The 23,803-nt window shown below is 30.3% G+C and overlaps 4 protein-coding genes across 4 annotated transcripts in view; 3 read left to right on the forward strand and 1 right to left on the reverse strand.

The window, feature by feature from the left end:
• Positions 1-197: 197 nt before the first annotated feature.
• Ubqn (ubiquilin) lies at positions 198-7,672 on the forward strand. Its single transcript, XM_085208205.1, has 11 exons — positions 198-378; positions 491-677; positions 781-878; positions 984-1,127; positions 1,307-1,445; positions 1,926-2,033; positions 2,237-2,511; positions 3,409-3,522; positions 4,405-4,593; positions 5,991-6,123; positions 6,535-7,672. The coding sequence occupies exons 1-11, from the start codon at positions 277-279 to the stop codon at positions 6,609-6,611; spliced, it is 1,566 nt and encodes a 521-aa protein (XP_085064331.1). The 5' UTR covers positions 198-276; the 3' UTR covers positions 6,612-7,672.
• Positions 7,673-8,357: 685 nt separating this feature from the next.
• Positions 8,358-11,685, forward strand: PIG-V (phosphatidylinositol glycan anchor biosynthesis class V). The gene is made up of 2 exons (XM_085185109.1): positions 8,358-8,560; positions 8,639-11,685. The coding sequence occupies exon 2, from the start codon at positions 8,645-8,647 to the stop codon at positions 10,244-10,246; it is 1,602 nt and encodes a 533-aa protein (XP_085041235.1). The 5' UTR covers positions 8,358-8,560; positions 8,639-8,644; the 3' UTR covers positions 10,247-11,685.
• On the reverse strand, positions 11,675-16,525 carry MBD-like (methyl-CpG-binding domain protein 2). The gene is made up of 5 exons (XM_085185126.1): positions 16,276-16,525; positions 15,662-15,811; positions 13,884-14,049; positions 13,338-13,482; positions 11,675-12,987 (listed from the first exon to the last, which is right to left on the reverse strand). The coding sequence occupies exons 1-5, from the start codon at positions 16,395-16,397 to the stop codon at positions 12,821-12,823; spliced, it is 750 nt and encodes a 249-aa protein (XP_085041252.1). The 5' UTR covers positions 16,398-16,525; the 3' UTR covers positions 11,675-12,820.
• A 470-nt stretch (positions 16,526-16,995) lies between these two features.
• ATP8B (ATPase phospholipid transporting 8B) overlaps positions 16,996-23,803 on the forward strand; it is a 49,808-nt gene continuing 43,000 nt past the window's right edge. Inside the window, exons 1-2 of the mRNA XM_085185095.1 lie at positions 16,996-17,149; positions 20,808-20,873. The gene's annotated coding sequence lies outside the window, so the exon portion shown is untranslated. The remainder of the gene's footprint in view (positions 17,150-20,807; positions 20,874-23,803) is intronic.

Here is a 23,803-nt window from a genome sequence, read left to right on the forward strand (position 1 = left end):
TTTTGTTTATTATATCAAATTTATGGACAGTTTTTAATTATTTGAATTTCCAATTAAATTAGTATATAGACTTATAAGAAAACATTCAACATTATTTAGTCACACATGATAATAAGCAGTTATATATTTTAGTTCTAAAATCAAACAAATAATTATAATAAAACGAAACGTTGTTCCTTAAGTTAATATTCTATCTGTATTCGACGCATAGTCGTCAAATTCTAGTGCTACATATTGCTATTCCGCCAAAGTACAGAGTCATCTAGAATTGATAAAATGGCAGAAGGCCAAGATGAACCTAAAAAGATTACAATTACAGTTAAAACTCCTAAAGAAAAGCAGCAAGTCGAAATAGAGGAAGATGCCGATATCAAAAAAGTAAGTACAATGACACTAGGCCTCTAATTCATGGCGTAATATCATAGATATTGCATACGCAATCAGTGATGACATTTCCCTAATCATTCAGCATTAAATTCTATCATTTTAGCTTAAAGAAGTGCTTTCCCCCAAATTCAATGCAGAACCGGAACAATTATGTCTAATTTTTGCTGGAAAAATCATGAACGATTCCGACTCACTCAAGCAGCATAACATCAAAGATGGATTGACAGTTCATCTTGTGATAAAAACTCCACCAAGGCCTGAGCCTGAAGGAGCAACTCGACGTCCTCCAGGTAAATATAGTGAAGTGTACAAAATGACGAAATGTGTGTTGTGTAAATGAAATTATATACATGAAAAAATATTGTTGTATTGACTGAAAATTATATATTTTAGCCGATATTGGTGCAACACCATTTGGATTAAACTCTCTTGGTGGCCTTGCTGGACTTGAAAGCTTGGGCTTAGGTCAAAGTACATTTATGGATCTTCAGGTAAAGTTAAACTAGTATATAACAGTTGTATTTGTAAAATTCATTCAATACTTCACCATAAGTGTATGATTTATATTTTGTGTTAATTATTTTTGAATATTTTAGGCCCGTATGCAACAAGAGCTTTTATCAAACCCTGAAATGCTAAGACAAGTACTTGACAATCCTTTGGTGCAACAAATGATGAATGATCCAGAAAATATGAGATCACTAATAACTTCAAATCCACAAATGCAAGACTTAATGGCTGTAAGTAAATATATAATAAAAAATAAATATTTTTAGTTATATATAGAAATATATTTAAATCAATAATAACATAAAGTCATAATTGACATTTTTTAACATTATAAGTGCTTAATAAAAAGCAAAAGATTAGAAATTAATTAGTTAATGCTTAAAAATATAATTTTTCCATAAAATTTCAGAGAAACCCAGAAATTAGTCATATGTTAAACAATCCAGAATTATTACGGCAAACTATGGAATTGGCTAGGAACCCTGCCATGTTGCAAGAGTTGATGAGGTCCCATGATAGAGCTTTGTCCAATTTGGAAAGTATACCTGGTAAGTTGCATAGCTTTAAAGTTAATTTACACACATCAAAATAAGAATCAAATGTGTGGTTCTGAACAGATATGTTTCAATTGATATAATACCTATGACAACTCTATTCAATCTGTATAAATAAGTTAACTTTTCTGTAACTTTAATGATACTTACATTGTAAAGTATTCTTTAATTTAAAAAATTGAGAATATGTAACTGTTTGTTTTTTTCACATTATCAATAAATTCAAGTGCCTATTTTAAGGTATTTGTATATATTTATCTATTCCATAAAAATTGTGTAAATACTGAAAAATATAATCTTTGTGAGATCACATATATTTCTATTCTGGCTTCGACTTCAGTTCTAACTCTAATAATCTCTGAATCAAGCTTTGCTTCTGATAAACCTGCATAACATTCCTAGTCAAGTCAAGTCCAAAATAATACAATATACAGTAAAACCTGAACAAAATGTATGTTTTGCTATTGCTTCCAGGTGGATATAATGCTTTACAAAGAATGTATCGTGATATTCAAGAGCCAATGCTTAATGTAGCCAGCAGTATGGCGGGAAATCCATTTTCTGGACTTGTTGATAACTCAGGTGAATTTGCTTTATACAATAACATAATATGCTATTTATTGTTCTACATCATTGATATTTATGAATATGATAAAATATTTAATATATACTCATTTCCTTACATGGGAATCAAGCTCAGAACTATTACATTTACAGTCAGATGCTGTCTCACTGCACCACAACTGCCTTTAATCTGTAAATAACTCTAATATCTATCTTCTTAGATGGTACCAACCCACAACAAGGTTCTGAAAACAGACAGCCATTGCCAAACCCTTGGAATAGAGGTGGTTCCAACACTTCAGGGACAGGAGCAGGCACAGGAACAGGTACAGGTACTGGTCCAGGTCTCATCAACACACCTGGCATGCAGTCCCTCCTCCAGCAAATGTCGGAGAACCCTCGACTGGTACAGTCCATGTTGTCAGCTCCTTATACCAATAATGTGCTGCAAGCATTAGCTGCTGACCCAGAAGTGGCGTCGCAATTGATTAACCAGGTAAGAACATTTCTATCTTAATTATTTACTTGGCATATTTTTTATTATATATGATTTATACATTACATATGTTAATTATTAATATAATTAACAAATGTAATGTTGACTCTGTATGTATGATTTGACAAGTGTATGTGCGTGTTTTTAGTCTTCAGGAAGCCTAGTGTTGAGTCCCTCTGTTCTATACTTTCTGCCTGTTTTTCGAAATTTGCGTGTAGAGTGGCGGAATTTAACGCCGGGCTTTGCCCTTTCAGAACAAGGAAATGAAAGTACCTCATTCACTCACCCCTAAATGGGCATTGAATCCATAAATGTCGTGTTTGCAATTTAACTGATAATTGATCATTTTAATTTAAAAGAACAATTTTCAATGAAGTTTTGTGCTATGTCTAATTAGTTATGGAATTATCCAATTCCACAAAATGCTATTAATTACCAATTCCTCAGGGAAATGAGGAAAAATTGTCATTAGAAATGTTTTTATTATACATTGTTGTTGTGTTAAAAGTTGGTCTAATTATGCCCAATTCATTGAAATAATATTATAATTTTTATGTTATTTCTTTTTGAGATACATATTTTTTTTTACAAAAATAAGTTGTAACCAAGAAGTAAAAATGTTGATAAAGTTTTATAACAATGTATGGCTTAATTGAATACAATATTATTCCCAGTTCCTGTCCCATCCCACACATATATTGTCTTTCCTTGTGTGTGATTAGCACTTCAAAAAATTATAAAAAGTTGCCAATAGTTTGGTGTTCCATGTTTGTCAAACTGTCATGAAATTGTGTAATTTGCCAATTGTATAGTTTTTCTAAATGTTCATATTAAAAACTTAAAAAAAAACATATATATTACATATAGATTATATTTATTAAATTGTTTCTGTTCCAGAACCCTATGTTCGCCAACAACCCACAGCTGCAAGAACAGATACGCACCATGATGCCACAGATGCTCAATCAAATACAGAATCCTGATATGCAGCAGATGATGTCTAATCCACAAGTGAGTTTAATACTTGGCTAACAACTATTAACTAAAGGCAGTGTTGTCATTTAGTATCAGCTTTCTTCTGAACATTATGGAAAATCTGTACACCTTGAAAAACTATTATTTATGAAAAATTAATTTGGAATATTTGTTTTGACCTAATATTTTTTAATTTTACATTTTCGTTTTGGACTAAAGATTTTTTGGACTATGTTTGTTTTCAGCATCACACTGTATCCCGCATAAAGCATGGTTGGCAGAGATAATCTAGTGTTAAGGCAGTCTGTTCCACACATTCTGCCGAAATTCCAAGGCATTGTGAGTTGCGGAACTTAACACCGCGCTTTGCCATGTTACCAGAATGATGAAATGAAAATATTAATAAATAATAATTCATTTCGCCAAATTTGAATCGAACACACAATTGCCCCGTTTACATTCACACCTTTGTCCTCTTGTGCTACTGCGCCGCAATGGTTTTTGGACTATGTCTTTAATCAAAACTATTTTAAATAATAAAATTGATAAAATAAATAAAATCAGATTAACGCTGTACATTCAGATGCTGCACACATGAGAGTAGGCAGAGGGAACCTAGTGTTAAGACACTCCATTCCCCACTTTCCGCCGAATTCTGGAGGTATAGAGTGTTGAGTGGCGGAACTCATCGCCGCGCTTTTACCTCGACACCGGAGGATGAAAATGTAAATTTAAATAAATATTATATTTACTCGAGTGGTGATCGAACCTACAACTAGTATCGTTTACAGTCACATACTTAATTACTTGTGTCCCTCCGCTACGGCTGACTTCAACTGGCCCCTTTTTTTATTCAACCGATGACAAAAACGATTTAAGAAAAACAAGGTTAATCTAAACAAATTCATCTCTCTCCAGGCACTAAATGCGCTACTACAAATACAACAAGGTATGGAACAACTACGCGCGGCGGCCCCGACACTGGTCAGCAACTTGGGTTTTGGACCTGCAGCCGCCACTGCCACGCCCCCTACTCCTACGCCCAACCCACCCTCGCAGAACAATCAGCAAGCGCGTCAACAACAAAACTCGGAGTTATTTACACAAGTAAGTGATTTTTATATTTAAAGATTTATCCTACGTAGCTAAGTAGAATGGAACATAGTGTTAAGACACTCCATTCCCCTAAATGTGAATCGATTCCACAGCTATCATGCTTATGCTGCTTATATTTGTGCTGCTACACAAAATCATCCTTAAGATTACCGTCAGTATTGTAAAATATTTTAATTTTTAATTCTTTGTTGTTTGAACTTGAATTTTCAGTAATCACTTTTTTAATTATATACTGTGTTAATTGTATTGATTTTAGTTTTACAATTTAAATATTACTTAATGTTTGTAGAGGCACAGCATATGACAATGAATTGTATGGTTTTGTTCATCAATCTGGAGAAAGATTATATTTAAATCCATACCTATATTATAAATTCGAAAGTAACTCTGTCTGTCTGTCTGTCTTTTACGCAATCAGGGCCAAACCGCTAATTCTATTGTGATAAAATACACATATAGAGATACTTGAGGGTCTCTGGATGAACATAGGATACTTTTTTTCTCATATTTGTAATATTTTCGATATATACCAATATTTTAAAATAATTAATTTGACGTGCAATTTATTCCGCCATGTTAATAGCAATCGTCGCTACGCGTTGCTAAGCAACGGCTTGCAAAGTTTGTTGTTTTAAGAAAACGTCACCCAAAATGAGTTTGCTTAACGCATACATGGCGCCCGCCGATATAGATTTGTATACATTAACAAAAATTAAATGATTTGTATAGTTTGATATTCATCCTTATGAAAATAAATATAATAGTCACTTTTAGCATTTCGTCTAGATGGAAATTATAGTTTACTGTATAACATTCTAATAAATAATTAAGGAGTAGTCACTGATGCGGAATGACCTAGCCTACGAGTGGTATAGTATGACCGACGCGAACGGGCAGATGACTTTGATGATTTTGTAAATTTTTATATATTTTCGAATTACTCTTATTTTTTATGTAACTATTTGCTGCTTATAATTATTATTTATCTCAGTTCGGTTGTCTATACCGATGTTATACATTTAAAATATCGTACTTTTAATCATTTGGGATTTTATTTAATATTGTTCGCAAAAATTAATAATTATTTAATATAGAAAAATGTTTAGTACGCGCGCACGGCAAGCTTTAGGTACTTTTTCTAATATTAAGAATTTTCTTTAGTTACTTTTACTTCTTTTGTTTGTTCATTTCGGTTACTCAGATATTTTTTCTAATAATAAATCTCCACTTATTATTATTTTTTAACTTATTTTAAATATTTAGGCTTATATTTTCGCGGGCGTAGCCGCGTCCGGGCCCACTAGTTATTATATATAACATAGTGCAGTGTTAAATTTTGCCACCCTCATTATTTTTTTAAATATTTAACTTATTTTATGACTTCTTAGTTTATGCAACGAATGGTATCTGCAATGTCAAACAATCAAACAAACACTCAGCAGCCTCCAGAACAACGCTACTCACAACAACTTGAACAACTGGCTGCAATGGGTTTCCTTAATAGGGAGGCCAATTTGCAAGGTATTGTATTTAGTATTTTAATTTTGATATTTATTGAAGGAAATTAACATATTTCCTGGTCTTGGTTTTATAATATAATTAAGAACAAGAAAAAATATTTTATTTTAAAATGGATATCTTAAATTTGTCTTAATTTAGCTCTTAAATCTAAAATAAAGATATCCTGAAGTGCTAATAATCTATATGATTCACTTTTCTAAGAAACAATGTCGACCTATTCCCAATCGAAAAATGTTTTTTTTCTCTCTTTTTAGTTCTGTGTTGTGAAATGTCTCGTAAATTGGGAGGAAAGTGGGGAATGGAATGTTACAAACACAAAATTCCAGCCTTCCCTGCTTTATGCGGGATACAGCGTAAAGCAAAAAAAATTAAACAGATGAAACTATTAAATTTATCTTTATTATATTTCAGCTCTGATCGCAACATTTGGTGACGTGAATGCGGCAGTTGAAAGGCTACTGGCACTCGGTCAATTATCTATGAGCTAACACCAGTGCGGGCGCCACCGTTTCCACTCAGACTTGCTATACCATCTCACATATATCTATTGTAAATTAATATGATTTACCACGTATACACAGAATACTATTTATTTAATTCTTTTTTAAAATTTCACAATACACTATTTTTTTACTATTTTTATCTTTACAGTCAAATTTTTTGTGCTATAATTTGGTGCAAGTCTGTGTGTTATATTGACGATGATTGTTCGAGAGACAAACATGTCATATAAAAATTGATAGATGATGTCTCAAGCGAAATTTTTATTCATTCCTTCTTACTCTAGGTAAAATAGTTTGTTTCTGTTCAGAAATAAACCAGTCATAACATTTTGGACTAAGATTATTTTGTAAACATTTCGTTTTGCTTGTTTACTTTATTTAATATATTTGTTTTTTTTTTTTATTTTCATTATTTCCCTATCCAACAATATTATAAAAAATCCTATTTTTAGTTATCATAAATTTAGGTAAATGATGTAGGTTTATGTAAATAATTTGCTTTAAAATGAGTGTTGTAAGGTAATCCTGGCAATAAAAATTACAGAGTGCTATTAAAATACTGATTTTTATCTTATAATAAACTAATGCTGTTGAAGCATTAGAGAAATGACATACAAGATATCATTGTAAAATTATTATTTTAAGTTGTTATATTTACGTAATTTATTTATGAGAATAATCATCTCTAAATTGAATTGTCAGGTTTAAATTGCTTTTGTGTGTCTTTCTAACAGCAATGATGTTTTCTAACTTTGTTATATGTGGGCTAGGAACATTCGATTTCTTTCTAGTGAATGGGTTCAAATTGTCTGGTACGGTATTAGCTGATTGTACAGGTTTTTTGTATTTTTAAGGTGGAAGCAATTTAGAATTGAGCTTATCGCTTCATTCTACTGAATATGTAGCAAATTTTAAGTTGTAAAAACAAAATACGGCATTTGCCGCTGATTTTTGTTAAGGTTTTCGTTAAATTTCAAGAATTATAATTATAGTATAATATTAATACAAAATATTAATTATGTATCAATAAAGTTTGAAAATGCTTATACAATTGTTTCATTTCGCATATTGAAGTTTCTAATTATACCTGGAATAATAAAAAAGGTAAATGTTTAAATTAGAAAATAAAAAATACAAGGCGAGGCCCATGTTCGTTACAGACCATAGTCTATTACTTATAGACAGTGCAGTTAGTACATATTCAATTTGACGCTACAGAAAATATTTTCAAGGGAAAATACATATTTCTGTTATTTAGATGGTCAAACCTACACGTACGCGACTTCTGATTGCTCAACCTCCAAAAACACACTTAATATAATATAGGAAAGCAAGATTCTCTTTGGATGTTGCTTGCAAAATGCATTTTTGTATAAAAAAATAACTGTATTGGTAACACAAAATAAAATATTTATTTTAATAATAGAAATGTTAAATTGACAAACATAACATTAAATAATTTTATATACCAATTACAACTTATTCTGAAAATATCGTAAAATGGGTCAATAGAAACATTTTCAGACTAAGTTAGATTTTTACGTTTTCTACTTAAAATATAAAAGCAATTTATATTGAAATACGAGGTTGAAATACTGGCTATACATTTACTATGCAGTAAAAAGTGTTTTTATACTCATAATATATTTTAAATAAAGATCATTTCTATTTAAACTATATAAATTCTATAAAAAATAGTTAATATTTAAATTGACCTGTCAATGTCAAGTATATCACATCACCACATTCTGTGCTATTTACATTTTACTGCATTGTCAAAGAATATTTGACAAAAATTAAAATAAAACATGTAATCTTTAAAACAATCCATGTTTCATTAATGTAGAACCAAGTGTTTCTTATTATAATGTACTAAAAAGTTCATTAAGAAATTAACTCAACAACTCTTAAATATTAGAAACCACCTTTTTGAGGTTACCTTTAATCAATAACATAAAATTATTTAATGATATAAAAATACTATTATATATTAGTAATATATTGTTTTATAGGTTACAATGTACACTCCGAGGCAGAAAATATTGTGGTTTGCATTTAGTACCAGAATCTTCATATTGTTTCTACAAGCTGTTTCCAATATTATTATACCTGATCATGATGCAAATGTTTTCCTGAGCCCCGAAGATCCACAATTGCGTAAAAACAAAGGTGATGTTATTATTGGTACAATCTTAGGCGGTCTAACTCGATGGGATTCACAGTATTTTATGCATATAGCACAATATGGATATACATACGAAAACTGTTTGGCATTTTTTCCACTGTTCCCGTTAATTGTAAGATATGTTGCATATATATTAAATAGTATATTAGGTACATTTTTAAATTTCCACAGTTCTTTATTGATTTCTGCTACTATTGTAAATTTAATTGTATTTATCAAATCTGCAGATGTACTACACAAGTTAAGCATAAGAATTCTTAGAAGTGAATGCAAAGCGTATAAATCAGTAATTTTGTACTGTGTTAATCCAGCAAGTATATTTTTTTCTGCCCCATATTCAGAATCACTTTTTGCATTAATGTCATTTTATACAATGTTAAAATGTACAGAAAATGAAACTTTAAGATTTGCAAATATAGATATTACTAGTGCATTGCCTGCAGGTTTGTCTATGATAAGTCGTTCAAATGGCATTATTAATTTGGGATTTATACTATACACCAGCTATAAAAATGTAATTGAAAGAACTTTGCCAGAAATTATATATAAATTCAAAACTTTAAAAAATAAAATTATAATGCCATTTTTATTTTTACCATTATTTACATCTTGTATAGCTTTATGTCTAACATTGATTATTGCTATAATACCATATGTTTTGCTTCAAACCTATAATTATTTTAAGTTCTGCACTCATAGTGACCATAATTTGCCAGATTTCTTATCTAATACTGAATTTTTACTACCAGGATCTGCCGAGAGCCCTTGGTGTAATAGTTCATTACCTCTATCATACTCTTACGTACAAAAACATTACTGGGAAGTGGGATTTTTAAACTACTATAAGGTTAAACAGATTCCCAATTTTATGTTAGGTTCCCCTATTATTCTTATATTGTTATATCATTGCTTAGTATATATAAAAAATAATTTCAGATTGTGCTTAAGACTTGGACTTAAGGACAATGTATTCACTTTTGGATATGCAAATAAAGTAGTATATAGACATAAGCAATATTCCAAAGGTTTTGGGGCCAATGATCCAATTTTTTTTGTTTATGTTGTTCATATAGTTTTCTTAACATGTTTTTGCATTTTATTTGTTCATATTCAAGTTTCTACAAGACTTTTAGCTTCTGCTAGCCCTGTGCTGTACTGGATTTGTTCAAGTAAAATGAATGTAGGTCCGACTCCAACATCTGATCAAAACACAATAAATGAACATTTTCGACGCATTGGTGTTGGGAAAAGAATACCGTCTCATCACTTGTCTATAGCAAATTTAGAAGGTGTGGACAATATGTATAGTAAGTGGAGAACTTTCATTATTTCCAGGAGAATGCCAGATTATCAATCACAATTAATTCAATGTTATTTTCTTAGTTATTTAGTCATTGGTACGGTTCTCTTTTCGAATTTTTATCCATGGACTTAATATACTATAAAATTAATTTGAATATTTCAATGATCTCATAACATATCAAAATTTATCATACATTACATAATTTATAAATGTTAAACCTTAGGAATAATATAAACAACTGTTATATTATGAATAATCTAAGGTAAAAACTAACATATCATAAATCTTGAATAATTGTTTCAAAGTGGTTTCAGATTATATTGTTTAAAGTAATCTATTTCATATTAAATTAATTTTAAAGTTAATTAAATTTTATTTAATATTCTACATTATGTTATTATTAACAACTGCACAATAATTGGCACAAATACTTAGTCCCATTTTGACAAATATAGTCTGATATCTAGTTATTAGCAGAAATTAAATTATCATGTAAGTTTAGAAGTAAAATTTTTGCTTGAAATTTAATAATGCATGGGGCCTTTACAAATAATACCATTGTAATTTTTTATTATAGTATAAGTGTAATTTACTTTACTTCTTAAATAAAAATATTTATTAAATTTAATCTAAGTATGCTTACTGTTAGTAAGCAAAAAAAATGAAAAAAAAAAAAACATCTAGTCATATTATATTCACTTTAATAATTTTAACCAATGTTTATTTCACAAGAATTTTTATCAAGCAAATTTTAAAATTAGATTTAGCTTTTTTATGACAAATATTGTTGTTAAATCATTGTTCCAGTAATTGTAAGAAAAATACTGTGGATACCGGAATTAACTGGACATATTGTTGGGCACTCCAAATTTCTAATTTAATGTATGATGGAGTTTGAAAATATACTGGCAAAATAAATCTTAAATACATAAATTATGATAAAACATTTCTGACGATAAATAACACATTTGTCACGTTTTCACGTTGGATGCGATATCTACTCAGGAGAATGAATTAATTTAATATGCTCGTTCTGGTAACCTGACAAAGCGCGGCGTTTAGATCCACCAATCAATTGTCTCGATATGCGAGATACAGTGTGAAGCTAAATAAATCTTTCAATCAAATGCATGGGCTTATCTAAAGATACTTTCTTTATCTGGACGTTAGCAGATATGTTTGTGTAAACGTTTTTCTTTTTTTTTTAGGGTGTATTTTATTAGTAACATTTCTATGGTGTCAGCTCCCCCTATCATTCTACATTGAAATGTGTAAGTGTAATATGTATTTGGTTGATAGTGTAGTAACACGGAATCGATATAGTTGAGTGCCGATAATTCGAGTCTCCACTGTAAAACATTCACTGCCCGTCCATCTTGCAGATAAAGAATACATTTTTACTTGTAGTCATTTAAAATAGCTATTATTGTCATTTTTATTACAAATTATCATTAGTATTACGGTTGTGATTCAATTAACAACTAACACACTAATGTAATTAACATTTTTGCCTTAAAGTTTACTAGCTTAAAAGAGTTGAGAGAAAATAAAAGTCAAATGTTTTAAAATAATGGTCTTTTATTACATAAACCACACTTACTTTTAAGATTTATTTATTTATTTATTTATTTAGTTATACAGGGTTATTATTTGGACTTCATTTATATAGCATGCATGTATTATATATAAGTGGAGTCCAATCTGTGGAAATGACTTTTATTCTGTATGTTAAGGTACAGATGATGTCTGAAAAATGATGTACAGTTGAAAAATGTGTATATCATTATTTAAATGATATTTTGAACAGCTTTATTTGTTTTTGCCAATCACATATATAAATCTTAATTCGTCATTTAATTTCTATCTCACTCGCACATTTATTCAAATTTATAAAATATATAAAAGCTATCTTAAAAATAACTTTAATATTAATGTTATATTACTTAAATACACCTAATGCAATAGTAATTCCATTTTTTTACCGAAAATTCACAAGTTCATTATAAAATTCAACAATTTTTATGTTACATTTCACAGCTGTAATTATAAACTGGGATGCTAAACAAGAAAGCACATTGTCTGAAGCTGAAGACCATGGGTTGGTATGTTGGGTTCTAAAACCCTATAATAATCATAAAAAAGACCAACCAAACTGATTATAGCAGCGTCAGACTTTAAACCTGTAGTTGTATGTTCCAATTACCACTCAGAGAAGATTATTATTTTCATTAGCTTGCTCTAGACTGTGCTGCTACGTGTCGAAATTTGGCCGGTGCCTGGGAAATGCAGTGTATTGGCATTTGTTACCTACCTCTCTCTATGTAGAATACAGCATGAAGTTAAAAAAAATATAAAACTTAAAGACAACCAAACTGCTTGAGAACTCAGCTCTAGCACACTTAAAGCGAAAGCACATTGGGTAAGTCTCAATACCCTTTGTCAAGTTGGGGCAATGGCACAACCCAATCAACATAAATAATCCAGTCTAACTCGTTATTGTCATTATTGACTGATGACAATTAATAGAACAAAACAAGAAAAAAAAAACTTTAAAGTCTTTGACACCTAATCTAAAAAAACCTAATTAGTACTATCAGCAATACATTCAGAATTAGAGGGCTTAGGTGAATCAGCAGTAGAGTCTGGGAGCATCAGTTCGACAGGTTCTTCCTGAGAGGCGGCGGAGGTGACCCCGCCGGCGCACCCCTATGCGGCCGATAGGGCCTCGTGGAGCCTCAAACGCGCGCGCTTAACACGCTCCTCTTGCCGACGCAGGTCATCCTTTGTTATGGTCACCGCAGCTATCAATGGCTGGTCCGGATTTAAAAAAACTCCAGGACTCTCTATTATTGTTTGTTTTGATCCGGTTTGACCTGTGGATGTTGTTTTGTTTTTTTTTTTAAATGATATTATGTATTTACGCGATAGTTTACGGGGATATACTTAGGGAAATGATTTTCGCTTTAGTGACACGACTAAGCACGGCGTTGAATTTAGCACCTCAAAACCCAATTTCTCGAATATTAGGCGGAAAGTGGGTAACATTGTCTTAACATTAGATTTCCTCTGCCTACCTTACTATATACGGCATACAGAGCAAAGCGAAATTATACTCAAATTGTTTTCATTTTTACCTAAATTTAACGACCTAAAAAGTATCTATGAAAAGAGTATCTATGTTGACAGTCTAGTTTCTATCTAAGGAATCCCCTACTAAGATTACCTGTAATGGGTTGTGATGAAACATGTAAAGCTGTAGCTAAGGACTGTATTGTTGTAGCGTCTGAAGTGTACGGCCCCAGAGGTTTGATATATTTTGGTAGAGACGTTGTCCCAACTACCCCATTAGAATCACAGGCAGTCAGTCCCTGAAAGCAGTTTCAAAATAATTGAAATGAGAACATTATTTACAAAAAATTGCTAGCACCAACAAATTTGGTACCTAATTAATAAAAATTGTTTTATATATACACTCTTAAGCTAACTAATAATAATAAAACCTCCTTCTCGATTTTTTTCACATAGCAGGGAAGGCAATGGGAACCTATTGTTAAGACTCCGACTCAGTTGTCTGCTTTCAGACGATGCTCCAATCTATCAAGAGTCAAAACGTGTTGAGTGGTAGAACTCAATGCCACATTTTGTCTATCAGAGCAGGTACATGAAATTGACTTAAACATAATCATTCGCTTAAATGCAACAAGAACAACAATTTCACAATAATATTGATATAAAATAAGCTTATAATATAAAATGTAGTGTAATTTACTTCTAGACGTTTTTCCCAAAAGAGTTGTTTCGGTTTTTCTTGTGTGCCTTGTTTGAGGTCAGTTTTCACTTTACTTTCTTGAGTCTTGTAAACAGTGACTGGCTGCTTAAATATAGACGCAGTTTGTCGTATTGGGGGCACAAGTGAAGTGTCTGAACGAACACCCCTGTGATATAAAAATATTAATTTGTGAAATTCATAAAAAATATTTATACACATACATATGATAATTATTTAATAATGATATACAATAGACACTCGATTATAGGGCTTTTGATATATGGAACAAATTGGACTATCAAATAGTTGTCGCCGTACTAAAGTTATTATATATATACTAGTGGACCCGAACACGGCTACGCCCGCTTGAACTATACGAATATTTATTAAATATATTTATGAAATTATTTTCAGTTTTCAATAGAGATGCGTTAAGCAAGCTCATTTTGGGTGATATTTTCTAACAAGCAACTTTGCAAATCGTTGCTTAGCAACGGCGGTTGTTATTAATATGGCGGAATAAATTGCACGTCAAATTAATAAGTATTTTAATATATTGGTATATATCGAAAATATTACAAATATGAGAAAAAAAAGTATCCTATGTTCATCCCGAGACCCTCAAGTATCTCTATATGAGTATTTTATCATAATTAAATTAGCGGTTTGGCCCTGATTGCGTAAAAGACAGACAGACAGACAGACAGACAGACAGACAGAGTTACTTTCGAATTTATAATATAGGTATGGATATATTATATATTTTTTTACATTTGATTATTTCTTTCCGAGTGTCATTTTCAGAAAACTTCATGGCAACCGTAATTTGCTGGCTGTTCTGTACATGTATTTGTAGAAATGAGACATTTCAACGAAAGACCAATTTTGAAATAGTGAGCTAAAGTACTAATGATAATAAATATTTTCAAAGAGTATACAAATGTACTGTTATTTCATTTCCACACATATTTCATTAATTATCCAGATATTAATTCTTCTGTTGGACTAAGAATATATATTAATCAAGTTTCTACTGTATATCATTACAGTATCAATATTAAAGTTAGAAGTATATTTGTAAAAAGACAACAGTATGGTTTGTCTTATTTAACAAACACAAAACATATACAATTCTTACACATAAACCAAATACCTAAAGAGTATTTCTACAAACATCAAGTATACACAATAAAACATGAATTACCATGCAAAATTAGTCATGCTAGTATGTAGTAACTAGGCTTTGTTATTAACATTTTATAAAGAATGAAATACTTGATGATCCCTTAAATCATTACTAATTATAAAAGCAAATATTACTAATGAAATTAATATTTTGTGATTCTTTTTATATAATTAATTTAACTTTAACAGACTTTGAATAACAATTCAGAAATAAAATAATAACAATTATAATATAAAATGTAATATATTTTTTGTGCCTTTAAAAATTTTAATGATATAACAACCTCATTGCTAAAATTATATTTGAAGCTTGCATGAAAGAAAGCATTGTGTTGATGTTAATAGTAAAATAACTAGCTAACTACATAAGTGGTAATAACAAAAAGCTTTACAAGGTGGAACTGTATGTATTTTTGTAACTATATTTTTGTAACTTCCATTTGAAGTTGTGGCCTAAATTGTGGTGATTAATTTAGAAGTTTAAATGTAGATTACGCAGATACAAGCTGTTGGATAGAGCATGTAAAAATGTAACACAAAGCGGGACTGCACTAATGAACACAACACAAGTGAGATATGACACTAAGGGGAACCTGTAATCAAATTGAGCTCGAGCTTTCTTGGCCTTGCACAGGAGCATTGTGTTAATTTGACCTTGTTGATAGTCAAAACACGATAAGTCCACACTATCACCAAGATAACGCACTAGCTCGGGTTTACTGCGAAACTTTTTACCTGTTGGGCTATAGAAAATTTATTGTCACGACAAACCACTCAGCTATGAAAAGTTAGTATGTTAAAAATAAGTAGCAATGAAGTTTCAGAATATTGATTGTTTGCAACAATAATTAAATACTCATAATAATGTTTAATGTTTTTTAGTGATTTATGACGTTTTTAAGTGATATGAATAAAAATATTATAATAGTGGATTTTTTAAACTGTTACTAACTTTTTATTAGTTAAGTTACTTTTTTGATTTTATATTACTGTTTATAAAAGTCCATATACGCAATATTGATCTTAATGGTAATTTCATAATATAATACAGGTAAAAGATCAATAAGACATTATGGTAAAACATGTCTTATTAAAAAAAAATATATAATTACTTAACAAAGTGTAACAGAGACAATCATTTTATTCAGAAATTTGTTTATTAATATTTGCAATCTATAGGATATTATGTAAAAATGATAATTATTACCTATAGTAATAAACATCAACTTTGCCTGCAGACAATCCAGATTTTCTTATAATTTCTTCTCTTTGCCAACCCTTTGGCAATGCAGAACAATCCATTTTTTTCTTTTCTATAGAGATATTCATTATTATATTATTGATTAAAATGTATATAATTGAATTATTTATTATACGTTTATTAAAGGCGTAAACAACGTTTTTCTAATTTTAGTAGTTATTCGAGCATTTGACAATTTTGACATTAAGACATGTACGCACGTATATACACAGAATACATTTATCCAAATTAAGTTTAATATTTTTTAGGGATTTGATTTTAAAGATTATAAATTCATAACTTTGAATTTTATATTGGTTTTAAGAAAATGCTAAGATTTTTTAAGTACCTATAATTTTTCATTATCTTTATCCTGGTGTTAAAATATTAGAATATTTTTTAATTATAATTTTGACATTGAATATAACTTTTATATTATATACCGTTATTCACGAAGTCAGTATATTTTAAATTATATAACAAACATCCTTAGCTACTACAAACATAATACTTTTAATTAAGTAAATATCTTATTAATTTTTAGTTTTTGTGAGAATATTATGGACGATGAATTTTTATTTTCTCTTTTTATCAATTTGCTTATAGCTTTTAGGCACGCCATTTGAGAACGTTTTACTTCACCATTGTCACGTACAACAAAACTTATTTTATATACCTACATATATAAATATCTGTGATTCATCTGTCAAACGTTGTCAGTTTGTGCAAATTGTGGATTTGTGGTTGTGGTTTAAGTTTACTACAGTTAAATACAAATAAATATTAATAGAAGCAAATCGAACTTTTGTATATATATCTCTTTAGTGTTGTATTTATAAGCGTAAGTACTATATTAGTATAGAAACTATTAATAAATTGTTTATAATAAACATACTTGTCAAGTTTTGCCTATACTTTCACTTTTAAATATAAACGAAATACTTAAAAATGGTATACGTAATCATATAATTTTCATAAACTTCGCCTGAAAGTTTATATTCATGTCGATGTCACAGTACGATAAGTCTATTTATAGTTGACCAAAATATAGCCACCAACCTGTTGTAACCGGGTAAATGCTAAGACATCGATTTAATAAGTTTTTATACAGAATTTATAAACATATAATTAAACCTGATCACGAAAATAAACATTTTTGAAAACCGTATATTGCAATGTAATTCTATTTTATATCCCTTTATCTCAAATAATTAAGTTTCATAATTATATTTATGAAGCTATCAGTGAAAAGCCAAAGCAATAGACTATATTTTTTATTATTGTGAAATATGTGATATTTGTTGAATAGCAGTAATATTTATTGCAATCATAGGCATTTTACTATAATCTTTCCATTAAGATATTCCTTTTATGTAAACAACCAAAGTGATTATATTTCTTGTTTTACTCTATTGTAGTACAACAGTATATATCATTCCATCAATCACACTATTAACAATTCTCACAAATGTCTGGGATTCGTTTATCTTCACATTGTATCCTGCACATAGCAGGGTGGGCAGAGAGAGTGTTAGCACTCTGTTTCTCAATAAGACATTTCTGTTCCTAACTTTCCTTGTGTTGATGCATAAATGCAAGCATGCCAATAGAATGAATGGAATGATGATGGAACTCAAATCTGTGCTTTGCCTTGTCAGTAGAGTGAGAAAATGAAAATATTAAACATTTAGTTCCCCTAAGTGGGAATCAAAACTATAATTGTTGCATATGGTCCATATGTTATCTTTACATATGGTCCATATCCTTCCAATTAGAGACAAATTTCATGCATGCTCAATTTTTTCCATTCCTTTAATACTTGTGATCTAGAGTGTGGAAATGTGAAAAAAGTGAGAATAAACTCTTAATCTTAAGAGTACATTAAGTTGGCTTTTCCAGTCCTTCAAATACTGTAACCACCCATTTGGCATTCACCGCCTCTCTTCCTCTAATTACTGAGACCTATTAAGTTCCACTTTACACTAATGTAATCACTATTACGAAAAACAGAATTAAAAAAAACTCAATACTGCACTCTCTATACGGAAATAAAAATAACTGAAATGAAATCATTGCAATGAGTGGATCAAACTCTGTTTACAATCTGATGTTTCTCCATTGAGCCGACATGGCCTCCTTAATTTTCATGTTCATTAAATTATACAAAATATCTGTATTATAAAAAACTATTATTATTTTTTGGCATTTGATATTTGAATCTATGACCCTTGCCTTCTATGGCTATTATGATGATAATTTATCTTAACATTAAAATAATAAATTACTTTGCATTAAGGAAGAATAAATGTATTACTTAGAATACAATTTTTAGTACAGTGAACCATTGAAGGCTAAGTGACAGGTGGAAACTCTCACACTTGAATCAATTAGACTATGTCGTCTTGAGACACCTTGAACTTTCCTTTTGCAATATAATAGAAAGTGCAAATTGATACTAAAAATAGGTAATCATCATTTTAAAAATGTTTTAATAACACAATAAAAAATTACTATATTTGTTTAATATATTATATTATATATATATATAATCGAAAGGTCACTCACTCATCACGAAATCTCAGAAACTACATGTGCTAGGAATCTCAAATTTTTCATAGGAGTTACTTATAGAACGTAGGTGCTCGCTAAGACGGGAATTTGCAATATTCGTCTTCTAAGGGGTTGTTTTTGGGGTCGAAAGTTTGTATGAAACTTTGTTACTACAAATGCTAGGAGTCTCAAATTTTGCATAGACTTCACTAGGACGTAGCCATGGAGACAGAAATTAATAATAACATAGTTCACGCGGGTGAAACCGCGAGCGGGCCGCTAGTTATATTATATTTGTATAATATAAAATTTTTCTTAGTATTGATTTCTGTATTAATTATATTGCTTGTCAAATTGGTTGCTATGGAAAATGTTACATTTATCACAGTCACTTTACAATATTAAATATTAATGGGCTTTTGTTAATTTAAATCTAAGTTAAGTAAACCTGTGGAATATCTTATCTCCTTTATTGCATATACTTTAGATATCCACAGCGTCATATGTACTCACATTATATAGTATCTGCTATATAATTTACTTTTAAGTTTAGAATTTTCCTGATTTTTCAACTAGCAAAAGTAAAATAAAAAAAATGTTTCTAACCATCAAACTTTGCTATCTGTAAAGTAGTTTATTTCGATCATTGCATGCGTTTCATTAATAATTAAATTATTAAAATAACATTTTTTAAATATTTTAAAATTATTTATTTATAGAAACAATAAAAGAAATATTTTATGACAAGTCACCTATAACACCAATTGCTTGCAAAGCTAACAGTTAATAATAGAAATGAATAGTGATTACAATATTATAAATAAACTAGCGGACGCGCGCAGCTTCGCTTGCGTATTTAGGGGTGAATTCTAATAAACCACGAAACATGTCTTCAATGAAACATTTTTAAGAGTCTAAATTTAAAATTTTATAATAATCGGTGGCGTTTTAAAGATTTTTCCATACAAACTTTCAACCCCTTATTTGCGCCCTTAGGGGGAGAATTCTAGAAAACGATGAAACACGTGTTCAATTAAATACTTTTAAAAATCTAAATTACAAATTTTATAAAAATCAGTGCCGATTTAATTTTTTTTCCATACAAATTTTCAACCCCTATCTCACCCCTTTAGGGTTAAAATTTTTCAAAATCCCTTCTTAGTGGATGTCCAGATTACGAAAGTAAACATCTGTCCAAATTCCACGTTTCTACGCACAGTGGTTACTGCTGTGCGTGCGTCTTACCTCAGTCAGTGAGGACAAGTCCTTTTATATATATAGATAATAAAAGCACACAAATTTTAATAGTTCACAAAATTAATAAAAAATGTATAGGTACATACTTTATAATATGTATGTGAGTTTTTAACTTATAAATGCCAAGGAGAGCTATAAAAGCGTGGCATTAAAAGACGAGCAATGGTGGAAATGAAGAGCGCATGTTGAAAATATTAAAGGTTTCCAGTTATCAGTCGTCGCGGGTAGGGTAGGGCTAGGTGCTTTTTGTTGCTTCATTCGAAATGTCAGGAGTGGCCCGTGACGTCAGGTTGCGGTGAAATGGGGCGACATTTCACGGTGCCGCCACACCCCATTCCGCCCTAATCTCGACCATGACAGGGTTGTCTAAATCTACCCCCATAGCACCCGCTAGGGATCGACCTAATTCTTTTATGTTTGTAGTCAATCTAGGTTTAACGATTTGGCTTACGATGAACACATACTTGTACATATTGGTATCCCCGTGTTTATAGGTACAGTACACACGCCGTCGACTTTATTACATTTTGCTTAGTAAAAAAAACATTTTGACACATTAAATCTTTATTTAATGTATCTATGTACATATAATTAGAAATTAGAAAAAAAAGCATTTTTATAAAATTATATTCATTTAATTTTGATATGAATACTATAATAAGCTTAACGTGACATTTGTTTTTTTTTTTCAGGTAACCGTAATGGATGCTTTGCATTGGAAATCAAAAGTTTTTAGTGAAGTTCCATCCGTATTTTAGGTATGTTCTTTATTTTGTACTTAATTTTTAAGTGCCTAATATAAACTTTTATTCGTATGTCGTAATTTTTCTTATCTAAACCGCTTGATCTAATCTTTGAGATCTCGAAAGAATAGCACTCCATGGAATGCTTATATAAAAAAATTGACTTACACAATATTTCTATTTAAGGTCAACTAATTTTATTAAAAATAAAAAGTTACATGCTTCATTTTTTGAATGTCAAATAGTTTACCACCACCACAATGGGAAGTACAAACAGGCATATACACTAATTTTGTATAAAACTAACAACCTTTACTTTATTTTTTTTTACTAAAAACTTAACTTCTTGAAAAAAATATATGTGTAGTAAGGTAGGGACCTATTATACTCCCTGTTGACATATATATATATATTTGTGAAATATATTTGTGGTTATAACATGCAAAATTTACATATAAATTGTTTAATTAATTTCTGTTGGTTAATTTAAATAATGATGATTTATCTAATTGAAGCTGACCTAAAGATTAATTTTATTATGTGGTTCAATATATATACAAATAATTATAGCCTAACGTTAAGGAAGACGGTAAAGATGCAAATGGATTCTGTACTATATACCTACAATATATATAATATACTAAAAAATATATTAGGCAATGTCTCCAGAATTCCAGATGTGAAGTGTCTTAATATACTAAAAATTATATTAGGCAATGTCTCCAGAATTCCAGATATAACGTGAACCTATTTTTTTTAGATTCCATACAAACTTTTCCGAATATAAATTCAAAAGACTAGTTAGAAAAAAAATATTTATGATGAAGATTTTAAACAAAACTATCGGACCGAAACATTCGCGTATATTTAGTAGGTATTATACATTTTTGGAAACCCGACGTTATCGTTTCGGTTTCGGTTTATCTAACCTGATGTAATGGGAGAGTTTATCCACACTGCTGACTTCGATACATGCCCCATTCTTGATATGGGAGATGTGTTCCACCATGACATCACACGCGAGGCAATTAAAAAATCGAAATCTTTGGCGGTAGTTTGATATAATAATTATGTCAACTGACAGATGATTGCCAAAGAAAAAACAAAAGAACTTACTTTGTGATGACTATTACATCACAAAGTAAAGTCTTTTATGCGATTGTAAATACACTGGTTGTGGGTACGATTCCCATTTTGGGGAATGAAATATTTAATACTAGTGGGCCCGGACGCGGCTACGCCCGCGAAAATATAAGCCTAAATCATTAAAATAAGTTAAAAAATAATAATAAGTGGAGATTTATTATTAGAAAAAATATCTGAGTAACCGAAATGAACAAACCAAAGAAGTAAAAGTAACTAAAGGAAATTCTTAATATTAGAAAAAAAAACCTAAAGTTTGCTGTGCGCGCGTACTAAACATTTTTCTATATTAAATAATTATTAATTTTTGCGAACAATATTAAATAAAATCTCAAATGATTAAAATTACGATATTTTAAGTGTATAACATCGGTATAGATAACCGAACTGAGATAAATTAATTATAAGCAGCAAATAATTACATAAAAAATAATAGTAATTCGAAAATCTATAAAAATTTACAAAATCATCAGTCATCCGCCCGTTCGCGTCGGTCATAGTCATATTATGCCGCCCGAAGGCTAGGTCATTTGGAATCAGTCACATCTTAATTATTTATTAGAATGTTATACAGTAAATTATAATTTCCATCTAGATGAAATGCTAAAAGTGACTATTATATTTATTTTCATAAGGATGAATATCAAATTATAGAAATCATCTAATTTTTGTTAATGATTTGTATAAAGAGATTTGTATAAATCTATATCGGCGCGCACCATGTATGCATTAAGCAAACTCACTGTGGGTGACGTTTTCTTGCAAGCTGTTGCTTAGCAACGCGTAGCGACGATTGTTATTAACATGGCGGAATAAATTCCTTGTCAAATTAATTATTTTTATATATTGGTATATAACGAAAATATTACAAATATGAGAAAAAAAAAGTATCCTATGTTCATCCCGGGACCCTCAAGTATCTCTATATGAGTATTTTATCACAATTAAATTAGCGGTTTGGCCTTGATTGCGGAAAAGACAGACAGACAGACAGACAGACAGACAGACAGAGTTACTTTCGAATTTATAATATAGGTATGGATATTCATTTCCCTGCTCTAGTATTACTCAACACGGAATGCCTCAAGAATTCGGTGAAAAGTGAGGAACTGAAGTGTCTTAATAGTTAACGGAGTGTATTGACACTAGGCTCTCAGGTGATACAGAGTGAAGCTAAAAAATAGTGTATTTATTGAGGAAATCAATAAGCTACATAACGTCATGTCTATCGTTAATAGAATGTGTCATAGTCATGCACAGTTTTTAGTCATTTCCATTTAAAACCACGCGGGTGAAGTCGCAGATTTACCTAACAATAGGTTAGTTAATTACATTTTTTTGCTATGTTAGCACATTTTCACATTTTAACTGAACATTAGGCGACAAGCACAAGGCTTTTCAATAATTAGCTTAAATACACACACATGACAAGCCACATTTGGTTCTGCAAAACAATTTGTATAACAGAGCAGATAGCGAAAATACGGCTTTATTTTCATTTTCATTTATTTTCATAATTGTGATTTACATTTCTATCCATTCAGAGTTATAGGAAATAGGAAATATAACGAACTATTGAAACTTAAACTCATTCCCCCCTTTGTTACCCTATCTATTGATAAGTTTTATACCTTTTCTTTAAGTTGTGGGGGTAGGCCGCACTGCCGAAATGACCGCATAGCCGCATGATGCCGCGCCTAACACAATCACGTATAGCAGGCAGCAGGGACGCTTCTAATGTCGACGAAAGTGGGGCATAAAAGTGTGGAAACGGGCCATCGTTACCTTGCGACTTGCCTAGC

Source organism: Heliconius melpomene, chromosome 4, assembly GCF_056956725.1.
Source record: "Heliconius melpomene rosina isolate 202511_hmr_F chromosome 4, ASM5695672v1, whole genome shotgun sequence".
NCBI classification, from domain to species: domain Eukaryota; kingdom Metazoa; phylum Arthropoda; class Insecta; order Lepidoptera; family Nymphalidae; genus Heliconius; species Heliconius melpomene.